Source organism: Lycorma delicatula, chromosome 7, assembly GCF_047948215.1.
Source record: "Lycorma delicatula isolate Av1 chromosome 7, ASM4794821v1, whole genome shotgun sequence".
Lineage (NCBI taxonomy): Eukaryota > Metazoa > Arthropoda > Insecta > Hemiptera > Fulgoridae > Lycorma > Lycorma delicatula.
In genome coordinates, this window is record NC_134461.1 from 57,983,549 (window position 1) to 58,007,856 (window position 24,308).

General features: G+C 29.8%; 1 protein-coding gene across 9 annotated transcripts in view; it reads right to left on the bottom strand.

Moving 5' to 3' along the window:
• The window catches only part of sws (patatin like phospholipase domain containing sws), a 161,767-nt gene that overhangs the window by 69,260 nt on the left and 68,199 nt on the right, over positions 1–24,308 (bottom strand). For 7 of the 9 annotated variants that reach the window (XR_012756976.1, XM_075370398.1, XM_075370399.1 and 4 more), the window contains exons 8-18: positions 20,765–20,974; positions 19,376–19,475; positions 15,947–16,155; positions 14,277–14,489; positions 12,211–12,240; positions 11,615–11,820; positions 9,762–9,893; positions 9,137–9,260; positions 6,026–6,182; positions 5,513–5,662; positions 605–837 (exon numbers count right to left, since the gene is read on the bottom strand). Coding sequence is in view for 8 of the 9 variants with exons in the window: in XM_075370398.1 (XP_075226513.1) it covers positions 605–837; positions 5,513–5,662; positions 6,026–6,182; positions 9,137–9,260; positions 9,762–9,893; positions 11,615–11,820; positions 12,211–12,240; positions 14,277–14,489; positions 15,947–16,155; positions 19,376–19,475; positions 20,765–20,974 (1,764 nt within the window). In the remaining variant the exon portion in view is untranslated. The remainder of the gene's footprint in view (positions 1–604; positions 838–5,512; positions 5,663–6,025; positions 6,183–9,136; positions 9,261–9,761; positions 9,894–11,614; positions 11,821–12,210; positions 12,241–14,276; positions 14,490–15,946; positions 16,156–19,375; positions 19,476–20,764; positions 20,975–24,308) is intronic. The other 2 variants (XM_075370405.1, XM_075370400.1) reach the window with 1 other exon arrangement.

Genomic DNA, 24,308 nt, shown 5'->3' on the forward strand with positions numbered 1-24,308 from the left:
CATCAGCCATTCACAGTCACAACCCATCAATGTGCTTGAACATCATTCCGGTATTGCTTTTTGAAAGAAATAAAAAATCGTCCTTTCATATAAAATTTGTTTTCACTTAAAAGTATACATTTTATTTTAACATTGAACATCGACTGTTATCATATTTCTTGATGAAAGTTATTATCATTTCCTCAAATGGTATGTGACGAAGGACACTGCCGTAGTCTAAAGATAGTAGGTAAATGGCAATAAATTAAGTTACTAAAAATTTAATTCACAAAAGGTTATAAACATTTGACATGGAAAAGGTAATTTTTGCTTCTTACCAAACTAAACATCAAAATGAGTGCCTTTTTCATTACAATGTCATGTAGGCAACTGCCTGTGGCTGTGGACCATATTCTTGTGTTCTGCTGTAATACAAAATTGAACATTCCGGAAAAAAAAAACGACAAAATTAAACACTTAGAAAAATCAAACAATAAAAAAAAATTAGAAAATTAAATTGAACATTTAGAAAATTTATGACTGCACTCCTGATACACACCCAATCAGTAAGAATATTGAAATTAAAACACTCTACAAAATAACATCAAAAAAATACATATATTACCTTGCCAATAGTGGGATGACTCTCTCCCAAGCCCACAATAAGAACACAATCAGCCTGTCTAATGCAACGCTGTGTCCAAGGTGTAAAACTATTATCACACTGATACAGAGCTATCCTATGCTGATCTTCTTGTTGGGCAAGCCATGAAGTTAAACGATACTCATTACTTTGTTCCATAATTGCAGCACCAAGAGTCTTTCTAATAACTTCAGATGTTAATCTTAAACTAGGTACTGAAACAAAATAAAAAAAAGCAAGAATAAAAAGACTATCATTAAAATAAAGTACGTTGAAGAACAATATATTAAGCTAATATTCTGAAATAAAAAAAAAATTAATAAAAATCAAGATCTTTGACATTTTTGTTGACTTCGTACTAGATATGATAATTCAATAAATTCCCTCCAGCAATTACAACTACAAGGGACATCCAAAAAGTAAGTTTATTTTTAAATATTTCTGCTGAAGAGCTCAGCAGATGTATAATAACTAATGGTTATTATACACATGCGTTCTGAGTCGCCTGTTATGTTGGAAAAGGGTTGACCCTATTCTTATTCAGTTATCTTAGTCTGTACACTTCTTAGTGTGCATTGGTAATGTTTAAGAAAATAAAGACGTCCATTGTGTGAGATTTGGTTTGTGATCCATTTCTTGAATGCTAGAGGCATTAAACAGGCTGGAATTTATTGTCATGAAGAAACTGTAATGATTGATTGCACGGTAAAAAGATGGGTACAACTGTTGAATGCAGGATGCAATAATAGAAGAAAACAGAGCAGGCAACCAACCATCTTTGGTTACCGATTTGGTGGGTACAATTGATCATAAATTTAAAAAAAACAAACAATTCCTCATCACAAATATTTCCATGCATTTTCCAGAAATTCTCTTGTGAGAAATTGAATTATCAGAAATTGTGTGTATGTTGGGTGCCTAAGATGTGAAAATCACAATGAAACAGCTGGGCTTTGGAATTTGTGCTTTGAAATTCTTTACTTCTTATAGAGAACAAGATGACAAATTCTTTACTTGTGTAGTTACTGGGGATGTAACATGGATCTCACAGATAACATCTAAAATGAAAGACAATCTATGGAATGATAACACACTTTATCGTCCAGAAATATAAAATGCAAACTGACGTTTTCCACATGGAAGCTCATGTATAGTATTTTGAAACAAAAAAGGATTTTTGCTTGTAGACTTCGTGTCTTGGAAGCTGTATAATCAATACTGATGTCTACAGCAAATCACTAAAAGTATTGCATCGCATCAATCCAGAACAAGCATTGCGACTTGATTTTTGGGGATATTATGATTTAAAAAAGCTAGCCCTCATGTTCCCACCATAATGCAACGACTTCTTAAGAACTTCAGCTGAGAATGGTTTGATCATTTCCTAACAGTTTGAATCTTGCACCAAGTAACTAATATCTGTTCCCACATCTTAAAACCTTGCTTGCTGGTTTTGAATAGGGGGGGGGGGGTGACCGAAAGTGTCACAAGGCAGGTGTTTCCCCTACGGGGCTGGGATGGTCCTTGTTGGCTACATCGAAGTTTAACATGCAATGTCAAAAGAAATAGGTTCATTTTGTGTGAGCTCTAGAGTATAGAGAATTTTAGAATTGGTATATTATTTTATATCAATATTTTTGTTTATTTGATAAATTTATAATATTTTTTATATTTTATTTGATAGATTTGTTTATTTGAAGTGTTTGTATTTTTGTTTTTCGTTCTGTTCACTGGGTACATTTTCATTTTATTAGTTATTTATTATAAATTTTGTTAATTAGGTACCAAACAGGCTATCTATGCCATATTTTTAGGTGGGTAATTTATTTATTTAAACTGCCCTTCTGGGTTGGTAATTTATCAGGACTGCCTTCCTGGTCCTTGTTTATTGTTTATAACATAATCAATTAAATTATTCTAGTTTTTTTAGATTTAGATTTATTTTTGTAATAACGCTTTGTTAAAACAGCTGTTAATTTGTCAACATTTTGTTTGTTTATTTTTATAGTGGTCTGCCACTGGATAGATCATGTTAATAAACAAACATCGGTTTGTTTACATCAATGTTTGATTCTGTTTTAGTGTTTTTATTAGTGTTTTAGAGTTTTTGTTTTTGTGTTAATATCATGACTGAGCAAGGTCGTTGCTGAGGTGCGGTTCGACAATTTGTTCTCTTCTTCTAGAGAGGTGGAGCCAAAGGCTGGGGCTTCAGGAATGTCTGCACAGGCTGGCAAGGGTGTTTACATTTAAGATTTTGAGGGAATGGCTGGGGATGTTGGAAGTTCAATTATGCTCACTAGGGTATTTAATGAACACTTTAATGAGTTGTTAAAGATTATAGAGAACTTTAGGACTGCTTAAGGAAAAATCATTCCTAAATTAAAGGAGCTTAAGTCAATCATGACTGTCCTGGCAGAGGGGTATGAGTGGTTAGCTGCTAAGCTGGCTAAGATTCAGGAGGTTGTGGAGGGAGATTTTTCCTGTTTCGGTCCCGGTTCAACAGCCAATCACAGTTCCTCAGCGTAAACGATACGCAGATATTTTAAAAGAAAAGTGCAACAAGGCAAGTCTGTCTCAAAATCAATTGGAGGTAGTCTTCGTAAATTTAAGGGAAGGGGCAACCACTAAATCCAGCAAGGAGTTGAAGGAATGAATTTCAGGTGGTTCTTAAATAAAAGAGAGGATGAGCTTGAAGATTCATAATATTAAGGAAAAAGAAAAGGGTTAGCTGTCATTACTCATAACAAGGAAACCATTACGGTTATTTCTGACTCTCTAAAGGTCAGTAAGTCCTATATGAAAGTCGATCCTAAAAAACAAGAGGCGCCCAAGAATCATAGTTTATGATATAAATCGGCGATTATCTGAGAATGAGTTAATGACTCTTATTAGAAAGCAAAATACTCAGATGGATGAGGCTTCTTTCAAGTGGAATGTTGGTTATGTTTAATCAGGTATGCACTAGGCAGAGTGCTACCATGGTATCTTTGAGGTAATTAAACAGCTTCATTAAGGAGGGCAGGTTTTTTATGGACTTCTCTTCTAGTCGAGTTAAGGAATAATTAGATATTCAGCATTGTTTTAAATGCTGCATGTTTGGTCACAGAGATAACTTACGTAATCATCCTGCAGTGTGTGTTCATTGTGGCAATGAGAGGCACAAGCATGATGAATGTCCTAAGAAGTCAGAGGGCCCGGCATGTATTAATTACAAGCGCACTCGAAAAGACCACAAGCACCCTGTCTATAGTAAAGAATATGGACACCACTTGAGAGCTGTTGAAATGTATTACAACTCAATATTTAATGGTTAGATTTGATCAATTAAATGCACAGGGTACCTACATTGTTCAAATTGAGCTTGGTGAGATACTGCTATGTCGAGGATTGGATTTTGTTCTGTTATAGCATCCATACAATGCATCTGGTGAACTGCCAGGTTTTTCTCGTTGGAAGAGGTTTCATTTTGGTTCAGGTAGTACGTCCGCTATTTTGTGCAGAAGAGAGGTTGTTGACTGGATCTTCATTCTACAGCTTTTAAATAATCATCACGTTGTGGTCCCCATGGATATTCTAACTTGCATTTGCATGTTGCAAGTTCATATTTTCAGTATAGTGATACTGCTGATCATCTTGAGGTCTGGTATAATATCCTTTGATTCTCTTGCACTAGTCCAATCCTTATTGGTTCAGATGTGAACGCTAAGTCACTTTTATGGTGCAGCGGTTTCACAGATGATAGCAGTGAATTAGTAGAGGGCTTCTTAGCCCAGCATGGTATTCAGGAATTTAAGGTACCTGGAGATTTGTCCACCAATGCAGGTAATGTAGATTGGTGACAGTTTTTGGAGGAACAAACATTGATCTTACCGTTGGTAGGTATACCCCTGCCAATGCTTATAACTGGAAGGTAGTTGATTGCTCAGGCGATCTTTGATTGATTCTTTATGAGATTGCTGGTGGTATGAGTAAGTGCTACCAATGTAACATTGCAATTCAGCAGGATCATTTTCTGCACAGGCATGTGGACTGGAAAAAATTTGTTGGCTTTCTTTCAGCCAGCCTTTGAATTTTGGATCGGAGTCTGGAGGTTCTGGATTTGGAAGACCTGACAGTGAGTCTGATGGCGGCCTTCACTGATGCCACCAAAAATTCAATTCCTTGCAGTTCTGGTCGAGAGAGGCTTGCTTGCTCCATGGTGGAGTAGGGAATTGTCAGCTATGAAACAGGATGTCAGTTGTTTGTGTTCCCAATGTGAGGGTGATCCAGAATGGCGAGTAGTTCTTGTCACCTGAGTACAGAGATCATAGAGGTCAATATTTTCACAAAGTTCAAATGGTGAAGGAATGCTGTGCATGAGCAGGTGAACAAGAATCCCTGGGGAGTCATCTGTAGGGTATTGGGACACAATGTAAACAAATTTTTTTTTAATAATAAATAATATAATTCCTAACAAAGTTTTTGTAATATACAAGTGTTACAAACCATAGATGATTTTACAGATTCCCCTTCACTTATGTTCATTTATATTATTATTTACTGTACTGTTGAATAATTTTTTTGAATAGTTTTTTATTAGTCTCATATAAATTTATAGAATATGATTTGAGATACTTATTAACTAAATGTTTTCATATTTTATGTTTTAATTTTCATTTTTACCACTTTTGATGACAAAGGATCCCCTTAGAAAATGATCAGGTAATTAAGAAAGCTAAATAATAAATAACAGCTTAAAATTAAAACATGGATAAGCAATCATTAATTTTTAAGTTAACTTTAATTTAAAGTTGGAGGTTGCAATTATAAACTCTTTACTAACAAATAAAAAATATATATATAATTTAAAGTGCAACTATATAAGATGATAATATTAATATAATAACTAACCAATAGCACTGACAGAATGATAAAGTTCGTAAGTGAATGCTGTCAGAGGGACATCATCAGTAACACCAATGATAGCAACAGTTGAGAAGTTATTCTGAGCCAATCTATCAACAGTTGGTTGAGCGATTGAACTTGGTTTTTGCCAAGACCCTAAACAAAACAAAACAAAAAATGATTATAATGTAAGTAATCCTTTAAAAAAGTAAATAGTTAACATATTAATAAGCTATTCAATACACCATTCACTATGATAGAATTGTATTGGTAGTGTATCTACCTTTCATCCTCAAGTTTCTGGATTTAAATACCCATCAAGCTCAGTATTTTTCATATATCACACAACTCATCCATAATTAAAAAAATGTAATTGGGCATTAACCTATTGTATTTGGTGGAAATAAATATTACTATATTATCTAATTAAATTCATTAGAATAAGAAACACTTTATAAAAAAAATTATTAAAAACAGAAAAACATTTGTTCAATTATAAAATTAAAAGAAGATATATACCTAATATCCTATGACCTAAAAGATTTATCAGTCTTGTAACAACAATGGGGAAACGTAATTTGATTGCATTAAAAAGACCTTCTGGTAATTTGGCTAATTCTGAATCTCTAACAGCTATTACAGTTGTACTTCTGGGAGTCTGTGTTACCATTTCTACCTGCAAAATAACCAAAACATTATAAAATAATTATTTTAATGAAAAAACATATAAAAATTACTTAACACATTATTTATAAATAATATTTGCACTTACACAGATGCTTAGACATTTTTAATAAACAAATTGTACACATATACTGTCATCCAAGCATACTCATTATCTTATTAAGGAATCATTGACATATATATATATTTTTTTTGGGTGGCAAAAAATGCTTTTACGTTATCGCCTGGGTCAAAAAATTAACAAAAAAAGCCCCTTCTCGGATATTAAAATATTAATAAAATAAGATTAAAACTAAAATAATAAATGAAATGTAACCATTAGGAAAAACCATATTACAATTAATAAAATAAAATAAACATTTATCGTTAGTTATAATTAAATCTTAAGAAGTATATTGATTCTTCTTAGAAGTAACAATACCTGGTCTAGTACATTCTTGCTATTTCCTAGGATGCAACAAATGTCCCTTGGTAATTTAAATTTGGGACATTATCATTTTACAAAATTAAAAATTAAAAAACCACTTTTCTTAATTTGTTGTCAAACATTAAATGAAAAATTAGTCATTTTTATTAAAAAACTTTGTAAGTGCAAAATTCATTTTAAATGTATAAATATTAGGTTTTCATGTCACTATATCTTGGATAATCAGATTATGATATTACTATAAGCTACATGTCAAATTATAGTTCATATTAAGTAACATATCAAACAGTTTTAACGGATTGAATAGTAGTCATGTATTTATATATTTTATTTATGTATAATTAAAGATAGGGATTGAGTATGTTGTCATCTCTTCATATGCTTAGCCCTTTTAAGACCAGGATCCAAAATATCAATTTAAACATATTTTTTTTTTGTAAGAATGGTAACATATTATTGTCATCAAAATTATTAAAGTATAAGCTGTGTTTTAGTGAATATTGCTGTGTTTGGTTAGTTGTACTAACCATTATTAAGTTAGCTACTTCATTATTAAGTTGTATATATTGGAATACTTGTGTATCATAATTTTAACCTACCCCGTGATAGATTTTAGTTTTTATTTTTGGTGTCATTTTTTTTAATCAATATAATAAAGTTTGAACCGAATTTTATAAGTTATACAAAAATTAAAAAATTCTTCAGCTTTAATTTTTTTTTTCTAAGCTCAAATCTGTCACATAAGTAATCTCATTGTAATTATAGAAATACAAAATAAAGCTTCATTTTTTACAGCTAAGAATAAAATTATAGTAATAAGCAATTTGACCAAAAATTTTGGAAACATAAAGTATCTTATGAAAGTGTAAAACCACTTCCGGTCTCCGAGGAGAAATTAGTCTCATCAGAAACATCTTTCTCTTATCAGAAGCATTGCTACATGATTTTCTTTTTATGTGAAAAGATGTAGTTTTTAAATAATTTATTATTATACTAAAATATTAAATCTGTTCTCTTAATGAGCTAAGTATGTTACTTCCAATCTTGTGTACATACATATATTTCTTAATAAGAGGTGAGCACCAAAGCTGCAGTAAATATTATATTGTATTAGAGCATTTATGTTTCACTGCAGTAAACAGAAGATTTATATATTCATTTGACAAAAGTAACAAAAAAACAATAATTCTCCTAATAAGGAAAATTAATAGTAGATCAATAGCAGATGGAAGATTAAAGAAAAACAAACCAACATACTTGGCATTTATAGACCTAGAAAAGGCATTTGATAACATAGACTAGAATAAAATGTTAAAAAAATAAGGGTTCAAATACAGAGATAGAAGAACAATTGCTAACATTTATAGGAACCAAACAGCAACAGTAATAATTGAAGAACATAAGAAAGAAGCTTAATAAGAAAGGGAGTCTGACAAGGATGTTCCCTAACCCCGTTACTTTTTAATCTTTACATAGAACTAGCAGTTGATGATGTTAAAGAACAATTTAGATCTGGAGTAACAATACAAGGTGAAAAGATGAAGATGCTACGATTTGCTGACGATATAGTAATTCTAGCTGAGAGTAAAAAAGATTTAGAAGTAACAATGAACGACATGGATGAAGTCCTACACAAGAACTACTGCGTAAAAATAAACAAGAACAAAACGAAGTAATGAAATGTAGTAGAAATAACAAAGATGGACCACTGAGTGTAAAAATAGGAAGAGAAAAGATTATGGAGGTGGAAGAATTTTGTTATTTGGGAAGTAGAATTACTAAAGATGGACAAAGCGGGAGCGATATAAAATGCCAAACAGCACAGGCGAAACGAGCCTTCGCCTTCAGTCAGAAATATAATTTGTTTACATCAAAAATTAATTTAATCATCAGGAAAAGATGTTTGAAAGTATATGTTTGGAGTGTAGCTTTATATGGAAGTGACACTTAGATGATCAGATTATCTGAGAAGAAAAGATTAGAAGCTTTTGAAATGTGGTGCTACACAGGCAAATATTAAAAATCAGATGGCTGGATAAATTGACAAATGAAGAGGTGTTGCAGAAAATTGATGAAGAAAGAAGCATTAGGAAAAATATAGTTAAAAGAAGAGACACATATTAAGGCATTCTGGAATAGTTGTTTTAATATTGGAGGGACAGGTGAAGGAAAAAATTGTGCAGGCAGCAATATGTAACCCCTAACAAATTGTTAGGGGCGTAGGATGCAGGGGGTATACTGGAATGAAAAGACCAGCACTAGATAGGGAATCTTGGAGAGCTACATCAAACCAGTCAAATGACTGAAGACAAAAAAAAATTATTTATCTTTGATTTTTATTCACATGAAAATTATATTTTATATTTTGATCTAACTTATAGAGCTGAAGATTGTTAATTGTTTTGGTTCTTTTGGCTATAAAATGTTACAATTTCTACCAATCAATTTAATCCTAACAATGAGTACAATTGAAATTTAAAAAATTGATAAATTAAATATTATTAAAACTGATCACTTACAATTCCAACTAAATCTCCTTTTCCATATTCTCCCACCAGTTCTTTTTTACCATTTTTATGAGTAATAACTGAGCGAAGTCGACCACTTAATACAATAAATGTACAATCTGAATCATCGTCTTGTCTAGAAAAAAATGTATACATATATTATATACAAATAAAAAAATATTAAATAATTTTGCTAAAACTTCTAGCAATAATTTTAGTAATAATTATTTTTTATCTGATCATATAATTATCTATTAATCTTATTATTACAATTTATTTATTTTTAATTCATTCAGACTACTAAGTTCATTAGAAAAAAACACAAATAATAAGCAATTACTAAACTTAAATTGACTAAACTTAATCAATTCTAGTGATATAAAGGTACTGAGACATTAAATGTGATTTAGACTTTTGACATACTATCCCCTATTTTCAAATGGAGCTCACCAATATGTTCCAAATAATGTTGAACCAAAATCATATTTCTTTACTTAGTACACTTCAATGATGTCCTTTTCTTTTATTTTATATAAATCTCAATCTGTTTTTATTTAGCTTCCTAGTTTAATTAAATTTATAACAACTTAACAAAACCACAGGACAAACATAAGTAAACTACTCTATAAATAATTACCTATATACAGCCTGACCACTTTCTTTAAAAACCCAATCAAGTGCGAAATCAACCTGACGAACAAATGGTGACACCCTCTTAACAACAGTATGTGCAATATGAAGAACAACTTCTGGCCGCTCTCTCAAAATTCTGAAATAAAACTACATATATGTAATTTTAATTAATTAGCTTTTTAATTAATTAATTTAAACAAATAATGTAGGATTTAATTTATTAAATAGCCTCTAAGAATATGATTAATCAGATTTAATCAAAATTTTATGGCAAGCAAAAACTTTGATAAATTCAAGAAATCAGTTAAAAAACAGACAAAATGTCAATAAAAAATGTATAAAATAGATACCAATGACAGCATATTAAATATTAATGATTAGCATGATAAGTAATTATATGTTAGTCTGATTATTAAAAAAGTATGTAAAAATCTGATATAAGTAATCTGAGTACCAAATAAAACATAAGGATAGAAGAGATTATTTAATAAATATATCAAATTTCCTCTTAAACATATTCCCAGCTTTAACAACACTCATGAAAAAGCACTCTTCTTGTACAGCGACTTAAGAACTTATCATTGAAGGAACACATCTTAGAAATGAAACTGTGGACCAACTGTCAAAATAAGTACTAATACCACCTATTTTAAAATACATTTTTTTTCATTCTGGTAAATGTTACATCAATACAAGGTTTTAAACAGAAGATCTTAAATTAAATGAATAATCTCTGCAGTTCAGTTAATGAAAGTTACTGATTATAAAAACAATAAATTCCTGATTCAATTTCCCATATGCTAGTCATTTTATTCATACTACATCTAGTAAAATCAAATAGAAGAATCTATTCTACATGTAAAGGATTTACTGTTTTTCATTTTTCAGATAGAACAAGTAATAATAGAATCAAGGGTAATATTTGATTAAACAATCAAAAGAGAGAAATGTATTAGATGTTAAAACTTCATTCTTTTGACAGAAACCGAACTGAGTTAGAATAAAATTGGTGTGGATTCAATTGTTAAAGGGAAATTTATTTGAGAGTAAATAAAAATAAATCAAAGGTATTGAAATATTACAGAAAAGATAATGATGGAACACAATATATATATATACATTTTTTCTTTCTTTTTGTATTCTGAAAACCAGAATTTTTAGAGAATTCTCTTGCATAGGTGAAATAATTAAAAAAATGTCTGTCACACACAAAACTGAATAACTACTGGTATGGATTAATTGGTTGGAGAGAAATACAGTTTGAGGGTAAATAAAAATAAATCAAATTGTACAAATATTACAGAAATGAAGATAATAAAATAGACATATAATACATCAACCTTTCTCTTTACTTTTGTATTCTGAAAACCAGAATCTTTATAGAATTCTCTTGCTTAGGTAAAACAATTAAAAAGGACTGACAAAGTATAGAAAACACAACAGTGGACTGGCATAATCCAGGTAAGTTTTCACTGAGAAAAGAGAACTGGTAATATGTAACATAGATCTTGAAATTCTTTAAAATATTTAATAGTAGCATTTTATGGTATATAAATACAGACAACCAAAAACCTGGACATTAAAGAAACTCAGCTTTTGAAATGAAATGTAAATAGAGGAATGATGAAAATAAGTCGGTTGATAAAATTCAAATGAAAATAATTAACATAAAAAGAGGGGAAGAAAAATTTATCAATAAATTATAAGAGATGAATAGGTGGATGGGTCATGCATTAAGCGTTAGTTAATTTGGAAATCATTTCATCATTAATTAATTTTTTTTTAACTTAAAAATTACCAAGGTGTCAATATTTCATTAATGAATACAATTTTTAAAACATAAAACTTTAAACATACCCATAAACTGTGCTCTTAGATAAAAGTGCAATTCTAGAAGCATGTTTTGCACGAATAGTAAAAAAGCTTGGTTCACCGGTTAACACAGCCAATCCTCCAACAATTTCACCGGGATGAGCAGTAAACATATTCACTTCCTCTTGGTTATCAGTCATTTTTTGAGAAACAACCAATGATCCTGATAATAAATACACCAAAGCAACATCCTAAAAACAAATAATAGTAATATATAAATTTCTTACTAACAAAAGGCAAACTAATATATCTACAAAATAAAAGCTTTAAAACCTGTTAAAGATTATTTTCTGCTAATTTAAATCAAATTTCTAGTTTATGCAGATCTCTACACTTAGGGTTGGTTATAATCTTTTTCTCTGAATATGCTATTTTAAAGAATTAATGATATAAAATGCTGCTAATTTCCGAGGAAAAAACACATTTTACATATTTTTTTAATGATTAATCTACATTTTATAAAACCAATAAACAAACACATAATAAATATAGTATAAATAAATTGGTACATAGTTTTCAATTCAGATCCTAAGCTAATATATTATAAGGGTTTCAGAAGTGATAACACAGTGTCAACTTACATAGGAACGGTTTCTTAAAGTCTGTCTGTTCTGAAATAAGAACAAAATTATGATATAAAAAGGATTATATTAAAAGGATTATATTAATTTAATTAACATAATATATTACTTTTCAAAATCACTACTTATACATTAAATTTTTCATATTGTTTAACTAGATTGTTTATTTAGTCTTCAAAAATTTCTTTAGCCATTTCCACATCCAATAAAAACCATTTTTCTTTTCTTTTTTTTTTTGCAATTATTCTTCATAATTTTCATTTTATGTATATCTTATTCTAACTATTCAGTATTTAAAACAATGAATAAAAATATTTTAAGTAACCAAATATCTAACAAGGATGCAGGCTGAATGTTGAGTGTAGTATTAGCTAAGTACTAAAAAGGGAGGCGAGGGAAACATAAATGATTGTTGATGTACACGTAATAAAAAAATAAAAATAAACAGATATTTAAAAATAACTTTTTTTTATATATATATATATTTTCTTAAAAACTTATCATATTATTCCAACAGAATTTATATTTTATTATTATTTGATGACATAATGCCTTTACATTAACATGAAGTTCAAAAATAAATTATCTTGTTTCTAAGTTGAGTGTTGGCTATGCTGTAGATATATCAATAAAATATGATATATAAACTTAAAAAATTCTAAATTTAAGAAAAGAAGGTTCATTGTCGATTATCTCCTGTAAATCATAGCATGTTATATGTATGACAGAAATTACTTCTTACAAAATCTCTAAAATAGGAAACTGAACCTTATTTTGACATGAGCTTCAGTTACAAACATATTTGTATAAAAAAGGTTCTAAAACTAATCAACATTATAACAGCTAATAGGTTTGTATATTAAAACAGAAAGCCATTTCTATTGAAATATGTAAATAAAATAATACTGTAACTCCCTTACTATACCCAGAGCCTATAGTTTCTAAAAATCTCATGAATACAAATACTGCAAATTACAAGGACAATCAACAAATGAAAAAAGAATGAAACTTTCTTTAAAAAGTAAATAATTATTAGCAGGTAAACAAATGTATTATTGTTTCTAATAGTTCTATTTTGTATTACATACTATTATTCACATTAAAAAATAATTTAAACCAATCTTTAAATTCTGTTTTTAGTTTTTATTATTCAAATATTTTACATAAATCAATAACAAAATAAAAGATGCATGTCTAATTAGCTTTTATTATTTTTAACTTATTTCAGGTTCTTCATAAACCTAATTGTATTAATGTCATTAGAACTTCAATATGCCATTTGAACTAAATGATTCATTCCTTGTATAAATTTAACTATAGAGCTTGGTTTTGTAACTTTGTCTCAAAAAAAAAAATCTAATTTACTGACTTAGTGATTTCTGGTTTAACTGCACCACCTTCATTTTCAAGTTAAAATCACACAACTCGTTTTATTAATTACTTTAGATCTTTCTCTGTGAGTTTGTCTGTTTATAACTATACAAGATTCTCAATATCAGAGAGTTCTGCATCTCTGTTAATTTTGTGTTTCAAAAGTGACAGATAATCTTTATTATCATGGAATCAACTGTTATTTTTTTCAGAAAGTATTTATAACCTATGACTTTTATTTATTTTTTTACTGAATCATTCGCTGACTGTAGAGTATGCTATGCTTTAATTTTTCCAACAATGTGTAATGGATTAATTAAGGTTATTCACAATTGTATTTAATTAAATACTGAAAGTCCAATGTAGATAACATGCTTTGAAAATGTTAATATTTAGCAGTAGTAACACCAATATTGTTTGGAGAAACAACTTCTATAGAAAAAACTTCTATACACGCATTAGAAAACTTAATTTTTTTTTAGTTGTTTTATAGACAAATAAAAAATCTACACATAACAATAAATTATAAAATAAAATTGTAACATAAAGTAATTCCATTTGATATTTTTTAACATTCCAAATTTTAAAACAATATTGAAAACAATACATCAACCTATAATATCATTTTTCAATAACTGGATATACTACTTTTACAGAAAGAACTCAAAAAAAGACTGAAATAAAAGATGTACTACCTTATGAGATTCTTCTTTCATTAAATATGTTCCACCAAGTACTTCTCTAATCTCAACTTTACCGTCACCAATAAGTGAAGCATCACCTAAACCAAGCTCTTTTACAAATGCCTCACTTGCTTGTGCAATGAGTGCAGATTCATCAAATGGCTCAACAGTAGGAGGTCGACGTTTTGGACCAGGCATTAATCCAGACTGAAGATCAGGTGGCACCTGTATTACAGCAATTAGATTATGTTTCATAAAATGTAGAAATTTAATTGCAAAAATTTACAATTTTTTCATCCTAATATAAAATAGTATTCACTATACATGAAATATGATTACAACTACAGTAAAACTTGCCAATTCTAACTTAAAAAGTTCAAATTACTTTTTTCTTTGTTTCTTGAATCCTACAACATAAGTAATGCAAATTGCATACACTTCAATTTAGAACATAATTTGATAATTCTAAGTTTTATCCTGGTTAATCTTACATCAAATTTGTTTAATATGTAAAAAACAATAATAAGGCAATAATTTGATAACACATGTACTACATGTATTTCTTCATACTGTAGTATGTATGTTTCTTATTAAAAAGGAATTACTGCTATTCTATCACTAGTTACATCAGTTCTATGACACAACAAGAACTAATACACCTAAAATTAATGTTTGGGATGGTTTAATAAAAAATTGTGAAATTGAGCCTCTTTGCTGATAAGTACTAATGAAAATGTTTATCTTGATTTGATAAATGACTCTTCCTTTGGTCAACTTGATGAATTCGAAAATGTACATCAAATCTAATTCTAACAAGAAGATACGTCTCCACACTTCAATGCAATCATTTGGATGGAAAATTTTACAGATAAACTGGCAAACTGAGAAGGCCCTATACCCTGCTTCCAAGAAGTCCAGACCTAGCCTCTTGAGATTTTTTCTTGTGGAGATAAATTAAAAACATTGTTTACTTGTACAAATTAAACGATCTGAATAATTTAAAGGAAAGAATTAAGGAAGCAATGACAAGCATAAGAGAAAATATTTACATCATGTACAGAAAGACTGAATATCAATTGGACATTTTTCAAGCGATGAAGGGTACACAAATGTGATTGCGTAACAAAACTGTTTAAGATAAGAGAATTTGACAAATGAAATAAAATAACTAAGTATTCTAGTTTTTATTTAATTTATACTTTAAACATTTTCTCATAATAACCTTGTATATATAGTAATCTGTTCCAAACTTTTGACTCCCAAAGTCATATTAATACTACCAAGATGATTTTGCAAGGAAACAAAATTATTTTTAGAAAGCGGTAACATTATTTGATCATTTTAATTTATCTAGTTTTGAAGAAAATAGTATTTTTTATGGGTGAAACCCTATGAAAATAGAACCTAGGAATAAGTCTAGAACAAAAGAATGAAAAATACCAGTACCCTAATTACTAGCAATCAAACCTAAAAAACCAGCAAATTTAAAACCCATCATACTAACCAATGTCATACAGCCGCATTCTAAAAGCTACATTTCTCTAAAAATTTAAAGTAAAAAAGTTAAAAATGAAATTTAACAAAAAATAAAACAAAAAATACATTCTGCTGCTAGAATGCAATTCATCAAACTATTTATCAATGTTAATAAATAAATTATTAACCTAACAACATGCAAATACCTGTGGGGATGACACTAAATCAAAGTCGGGCATTATATCTGGCTGAACTTGTCCACTAGAGAATTTAATATCCAATCCTGATCGAGATCTTCGGTGAGTAGGCATCATAGGAGAGCTTGCTTGAACTGTAGTAGGTGAAAAACTGCTAACTGATACCATTTCGGATACTTCAGGTGGTGTGATCTGATATGGCATTGCCTCAGCTGAACCTGTTTAAATAAAAGAATAAAAGATACTCATGTCGAGTAAACATAAATTATATTTTATGACAACAATTGACAGTAAACATACACTGCCTTCAATATTATAATAAAATTTACAAATTTCAACACTTTTAATTAAAAGAAATTAAGAAAACTTAATATAAAAAGAAGTAAAATTTAACTTTTTTGAAGAGTAATCAGTTTTTTGTTCCAGGTAACATAGTCAAATGGTATCGCTATGGAATTGTTCCTGGACGAGCACCAAAGCCACATACATTTTTAAATTTATACGTTTTTTAAACTGTACATTGTAAAGGTAAACAACAGTGAAAAAGGTGAAATCCCTTTTTTCATTGTTTATTCACTGTTTCATTGCATCTTCAAAAAATATGCATTTTTTAACACTAACTATTAACAAGGTAATATTTATTTTGTAATAATTTTAACACATTTGAACTATGGAATAATTTTTTGGAGTAACTGTTAACTCCAATTATGTTTTTCTATTACATAAGAGTCATTAGAATTAAACAATGTTCAAATGGAATTAATACGCAGAAATTAAATGAATGAACTTAATATGCAGAAATTAAATATTACAATAAACTATCCACACATGTGAAGGGTTTAAGCAATACTTAACATTTCAAAGCTGAATTATAATGTATCTGACAACAAAAACTTTTTATTCTAATGAACGATATTTAAAAATCAAATTATATTTTTGATTAATTTTAATTTTTTTTTTTAGATTTTATTGCAATCTAAGAATAAAGTAATTGTTTGTAAATTTATAGTATAAAAGTTAATTTTACCTCTATTATATTTTATTGTAGATTTATGTGCATGATTTTATTTAATTTGTATTATTTGACATTCCTTACATTTATGTAAAAAAATAATAATTTAATATACTTTATCAGAAATGATAAAAACACCAAATAGAATAATACTTTTTTTGAACATAACCTGTTTACTTCTCTGTTTCCCATACATAGATTTTTGCAATAACCAATTTGACAATGAAGGCAGCAAACCCAAAGCTCCAGAGTTTTTTTGTCAGAGACCACAATTTTTTTTGTCAGTGATCTTTATTTGGCTAAAGCATTCTTGTTTTTAGGTGACAGGAATTTGCTTTCCACCTTTTTCCATCCTGCTAATAAAAACAATCCACATACTACCACACACCAAGTTTTTGGCTTGGTGTGTGGTAGTATGTGGATTGTTTATGAGCTGAATTTGCTGACAGAGATGGCCAACTACAAATATAGTAGGCATCTGTTAGGCATGAAGTTAGTCAAAATCAAGCATTGATACAAAGGTTGCATCCTTTTTTATGAAAAAATGCCTTTAATAGTAGAACTTAAAACTTCATGCTTAAAGCAGTGCTAGGTAGATATGTGACACATGGAGCTGAGCTGAACTGTGAGAAAGGAAATTGGAAACGATGAAGATAAATTACTGGTGACATTTTCCCAAGATCACAAGTCTACATAAGAGTATGACATGGAGAGATTAAAAAATGGATTAAGGTGCAGGATAATATTTTTTCATGGAGAAGAATAAGTTATTTTAGTTTGGTCATTTAATGTGAATGATGGATTATCAAAGCATCTTTTTCAGTGGAAACCACCTGAACATAGAAGAAGCAGACAAAAACTGTGGTGAAAGAAACAAGTATATCTTGAAGTGAAAAGGAGAAGCATAGATACAAACTAATGGGAAGAATGCGTAAACTGGAGTGTAATGCAAGAAGCAACCAACAAAGTCGTATAATCTCACCATAAGTACTGAATTCTCAATCTACAATCCACTTAGTACAAGGTCTGTCTGGAAAGTAATGTTACCAAGTCTACAAGTATGAAAAAAAAAAGACTACTACGTAAAATGTAGAGATAACGGTTGTCCCAGGAGTACAAACTCATGGTAGACGATCCCTCTAATATCAAAAAACACAATGAACATGATCTTGATCTTTGATTTGCTCATTCTAGCCTTCTTGGGGTGAGGGGACACTGAGGTGTGCCATTCGACACTTTGCCTCTTTGTTTCAAAATATCCATGTTTCATCACCCATGATAACATTGTCCAAAAAGTGAGGATCATTTTCACACATTTCCAAAACGTCTTGACAAATTTTCACTTGGCAAGATTTTTGGTCGTCGGTCAAAATTCTTTTGGATAAGCTTCGCACATGCTTTTCTCATGTGCAAATCCTTGGTCACAACCTCATGGGCGACAGTTTTTGGAATATTTAACCTGTTGGCCATTAAATAAACACTCATTTGAAGGTCTAAACACAAGTCACATTTTTGACATTTGAGGAGGTTGATGGGCATCCAGTACGGGCTTCATCATCGACCTCTTCACGGCCTTCCAAAAATGCATTGTGCGATCTGTAGACTTGCCTTTGTGATAAACAATCATCCACAAAGGCCTCTTGAACCATAGCAAGTGTTTGCTAGATACTTGCCGAGTTTCAAATAAAACTTGATCGCGTATCTTTGTTCCAGTGTGCGCTGCATCATGACTTGTACAAGAAACAAAACAAAGATTTACGAAATTGTCTGTCCTTCACATCCGAAAGCTTGGAACAACTGAGCAAGCACTCGCTCGGTAGTTGACGCATCACTGTTGATCCCGGTAAATGACTGAGTGTTACAATGTACAGTCACTTCACAATAAAATGTATGACATTACTTTCCGGACAGGCCTTATACATTATGAATAAACCAACTTATGAATTAACAAATTATAAATTATAATTTGAATTTTGTTAAAATAGTTCACAAAAGAAAACCATATTTTAATTTAGTTCCAGTAAAATTTTAGATGTTGTAAATTTAAACAAAAACTGAAACAATGGACTAAATACTGATTAATCCATAATTTTGTTAATTTGGGTCAAGTGCAGTCTAGTCCTATGTAATCCAGACTACCAAGATTTTATGTTATTCAATCTTGATTTTTGTAAAAATTTAAATATTTCATTATAGTCTATGTTTACCTTGTGATCATGTAAATAAGTCAACAACATGTTCTCATTGACGACATACATTAAAAAAAAAAAAATACTATGCAGTAAAAAAACCCAACTAATACTGTCAAATCTGTAGTATATTCATGTTTAAAAGATGTTTTAAGTTTATAAATCAAAACTACTAAAAAGCTAAGGCTCAAAAATATCTATGCAAGCACACAACAAAGAGATAAATGAAGAATTTACCTGTGGTACAAAAACTAGCACTATCTTCTCGATTACTAAGAGGAGGCTTTCCTTTAACAGGAGAACTGGCAAATGAATTAACCTTCTTCTTCTGGGTACCCTGAAATAAAAATGACAAAAAATAGCAGTACTTGGTACTGTTTCATGCAAGTATATTTTAAAAAGACTAGTTAAGAGTGAGCCAAGAAGAAACAGTACATTACAAATTTCCAAATATCTCATTATTGCTCATTTTTAATTTTCAACTCTAAATAAAGTATATGAATTGAAAAATTTAGTAAATAAAAATCACTAATTTTGTTTAAAAATCACTTTTACAGTGAATAATAAAATTTAAGCTTATAATAATAAGACAACTTCAGTGGCAAGAAATTGTATGTTGCTGGATAACCTTGGTGTTGCCAAATGATGATTGTTCCCTAACACTTGGAAAGTTTCTGTGAATAGCATGATGGAAACAAGATGTAGAGAATAAAATGTCAACAATCAATTATCAACTGAATTTAATAGATCAGTTACTATAGATTACCAAAATTAAACAAAGATATCTAGCATGCATTTTTTAAAGCCTAATGACTAATAGTCAATTTTTTTTAATGAGAATTTTTAATTCCAGACAAATATATGGCTTTTCAAGTAGATTTAATTACGTAATCTTATTTGATTGTATAATTTGTGTCTAAAAGCATATTTACTACCTTGTATCTGTAGTTACATCTTTATTATCTAATGGTCAGCAATATTTTTTGCTGAATCTATCACTTAAATGAATGAGATATCATCTTTTATCACCCATGGTAAAATAAATTTACTCAAACAAACCTCTAATGGAATATGATGTCTATGGAATCAGCAGTTTTTATTTCACCATTTACAGAAGTAATTAAATACATGTCACCAAAATTATTAAAAAGGTTTTTTTTTTACTATAAAACATCAAGTTATTAAAATACATTAATCTTTTATGGTTAAAGTACATAGTTCTTAATGTAATTATATATTTTACAGTAAAAATTTATATAATACTGTACAAATAAATATTGCACAATTTAATAAAATGCTGTTATAGCATGCAAGGATGAAAGTAATAAAATTTTATGTTTTAATAGAATACTTATTTTATATTAAGAACTATGAAAGTGTAGAAATGACTTAATTATTTTCAAGAGGAAAATACTGATTTGACATCCTAATAATCAGAAAGTACCAGAAACGTACTGAAAATTAATATGAAAGTAAACACTGTTTCAGCCTGAGGAGAACTCAGGAAAGGAGACATCATTTTGTTATGTGATAAAATTAAAATCTTAAAAATAAATTTTGTACAACTGATCGCCACAATCTGAAGAATATACATCTAATTATAAATTTAAAAAATAACACACTTACTGGATTAACAAGCTCAGCACTAAGTCCAAGATGTTGATGTAGAGCAGTGAATGTTACTCTCTGTAATCTGACCATTATGACCTGCATGACTCTAATAAAATGATCTGGATATTCTTGAAATACTTCTTGAAATGCAGCCATTGGTAATCTTACAATAGTTGAATCTTCTAAAGCACGAGCAGACACAGTTTTATATGGTTTTGGATGACCCTGTAACAAATGGATATTTACATACATTGTAATAAATTAAACAGAGTTTATTTAGCTACAAAAATGAATTAATATTCACACTAAATAAACAATGTCAACAATTAAGTTTACATTAAAGAAATTAATCCAGGAAATAACTGACTTAACCTAAAGGTTAGGTATTTTTGGCTTATAAATTTATATTTATTTAATCTACAAAAGGACAGCCAATTCTGTAAATGACAGAAATCCCAATCTTTTCCCACCAATAAATGATAATTTTTGAATGCATTGCTTTATAAAAAATAAAATAGACTTTTTAAGGCATCTATAGTACAGATGTTTTAAGGCTCTTTTATAATTAATCGTTATCCCAAAAAAAACCACTCATAAGATGCTCCTATTCTACAAAATTGAAAATGAATCACCATTATTTAACACGAGTAATCCAAGAGAAAGAAATCTGCATACAAGATTTTTAATTGAAATATAAAACCTAAGGAAGGATCAAGAAGCTGGATAGCTACTTACAGAAATCCTAAAAATAAAAAAAGGGTGAGAAAGTTTTAGGGAAGAAACTGCAGAAAAACAAAATATGTTGAAAGTGACTTTTAATCTAAACAAAAATAGCAATTGAAAAAGGATGAAAACTGACAATTAAACTACACTTTATCATGAAAACAGGCTTTATATATATATATATATATATATATAATAATGATTATATATATAATAATATAATGTGATTATAAAATTCAATACCAACTGAAGGTGCAGGATCCCACGAAAATTGATTATTGGAATTAATGTATAACTTATCTCTAATTACTTTCTTTTGCTGTTTGCTGGTTTATATTTTTTATAATAATGATTATATATATATAAATAAAATATTTTATAATTACATTATAACATATTTATAACTAGTTAATTTGTCAAAATTGTTTTCTTTATATGAAAATTCTGCCGTCCAGTACTGTAATGATGTAATATTTAAAACTGTGTTTTCCTTTGTTCTATTGTCATTACTGCCAATCTTTGTTAAATTGTATTTTTATTATGTTTTTAATTAAATCATCATCTTTGAATATGATCTGAGATTCATCATTTTATATTTTGTCTTATATATATGTAAATGATTTCTTGATTATTTCATTTTTTGTCATTATTACAAACTTCCAAAATCTCTAAATTATTTCTGCAATCAGTAATATTATATTTGCATTCTAATAAATAGTCAGCTACATTAGAATAACTCTTTTTTTATTTTGTATGCTGTTACATGCATTGTATTTAATAACTGTGTTTTGGTGATTTATATTTTGTATTATAAGTATATATAATATATATATATATATATTATACTGTATATAACAACCTTCATTTTAGGCTCATATATGATGAGGTTGTTACAATCAAAGGCATTTTAAACCTACTGACAGGTCCTTTTTTGCACTGCCCCTGATTTAATATCCTTGTTACTGCACTTGGAGATATTGAATTATTTACTGGTGGCCGACATTTACCATCTATCTCACAAAACCCTTTTTGGCTTATGTTTTTGGTTATTTGTTATTTTTTAGGTTCACTGGCCCTCCCTCTCGACAGTACCTGACCCTGAAGGGGAAGGCCATTCTTGACAGTACATGACTCCAAAGAGGAAGATCCTGTCACTCCAGTCACCACACCACCTCTTGGCAGTACCCGTCACACCACAGATCCTGTGACTGCCTGTCCACGACTGCTTATTCAGGACACCCCTTATTTGCAGCTACTCATCATACTGTTAGCCATTCCCCCATCTACAAACTCACAGCTATCAATCCTCAAGGGTATGTAAAAGTGAATGTATGAAATGTATGAAAGTTGTAAGCAGAGAGAAGAGCAAATGTTAGAAAGATTCAAGAATAGCTGAAAAGAGATTCACAAGGGAATAAGAAATGCTTTTGGTGTCATTAAAAGTAAAACAAAAGTGAGAGAAGACGGAGAGTTTATGAAGAACAATCTAGGACATATGATAGTAAAGAAGGATATACTTTGTTGATGAAAATAATATTTTAATGAAATCCTAAATCAAAATTGATTAGAAGAAAGAAGGAAAGAAAAGGACAGGAGAGTGGCAAGGGGAGTAGGAACAAAAGAGGAACATTGCATAATGATGAAGGAGATAGAGAATGCTTTAAGAAAAATTAAAGGAGGCAAAGCACCAGGAACTGATGAAGTAAGCACACAGATGGTGAAGGCTACAAGAGTTTGTGGTTTATAGTGACTGTACACAGTGTACAGTCACTATAAGCTACACATGAAAAATATATGAAAAATGTATATGGAAAATGAAGGTGATTCCACAAGACAGAAAAAGGGAATAATAAGCTCCCTCTTTTAAAAAACGAGACAAGATCTTTTTGTTGTAATTACAGAGGTATTACACTACTTCCATACATGCCAAAACTGTTTGAAAGACTATTGGAAAACCACATCAAAAGAATGATTGAACGGGGGTTGGAAGAGGAACAAGTGGGATTCAGATATGGTAGATCCACTAAGGATACAATATTTGCACAAAGACATGCGAGTGTGAAGTGGGATTATAATGAAAAATTAGTAATGGCATTTCTGGACATAGTAAAGGCATGTGATAGTGAGGATAGGAAAGTTAAGTGGCAGAGGCTAGAAGAAAGAAACATGGATAAAGTGGACATCCAGATGGTTAAAGTTATGTAAGAGGGGAGCCAGATCTATGTCAGGACAAGACTGGAGAGATCAGACTGGTTTGCTACAAGGAATATCTCCACTTTTGTTTATAACCGTTGAAGGGATATTCAAGAAAGTTAAAAAGGAAACAGCAGAAGGAATGAGCAGAATTTGAAGAATTCAAATTTGTAGATGACCTGGTTATATAGGGAGAGTCTAAAAAGGATGTAGAGTGTACAATATATGTGTGGAGTGAATTAATTCAGAAATTTGGTATGCAGTTTAGTACTGAGAAAAGTAAAGTGACTGTGCAAGACAGAAAAAAGGGAAATTCAATGGACATAACTATGAATGATAGAAAAATAGAAAGGGTAAAAAAGTTTACTTATCTGGAAACAGTTTTTTCAGAGGAAGGAAGAATGATTAAAGAAAATACAACAGTACAGAACGCAAGTCGATTTTATTAGAGTGTAAGAAGTCTGGTCTGTAACAAGGAGGTACCTTTGAAATGTAAAAGAGTTATATATAAAACGTACTTTTTGCCAATTCTTACCTATGCGGCAGAAACCTAGACAAGTGGTAAAAAGATGGTGGGTCAATTACAGTGAGCAGAAATGAGATACAAAAGAAGCATGTTAGAGAAGACAAGAAGGGATAGGGT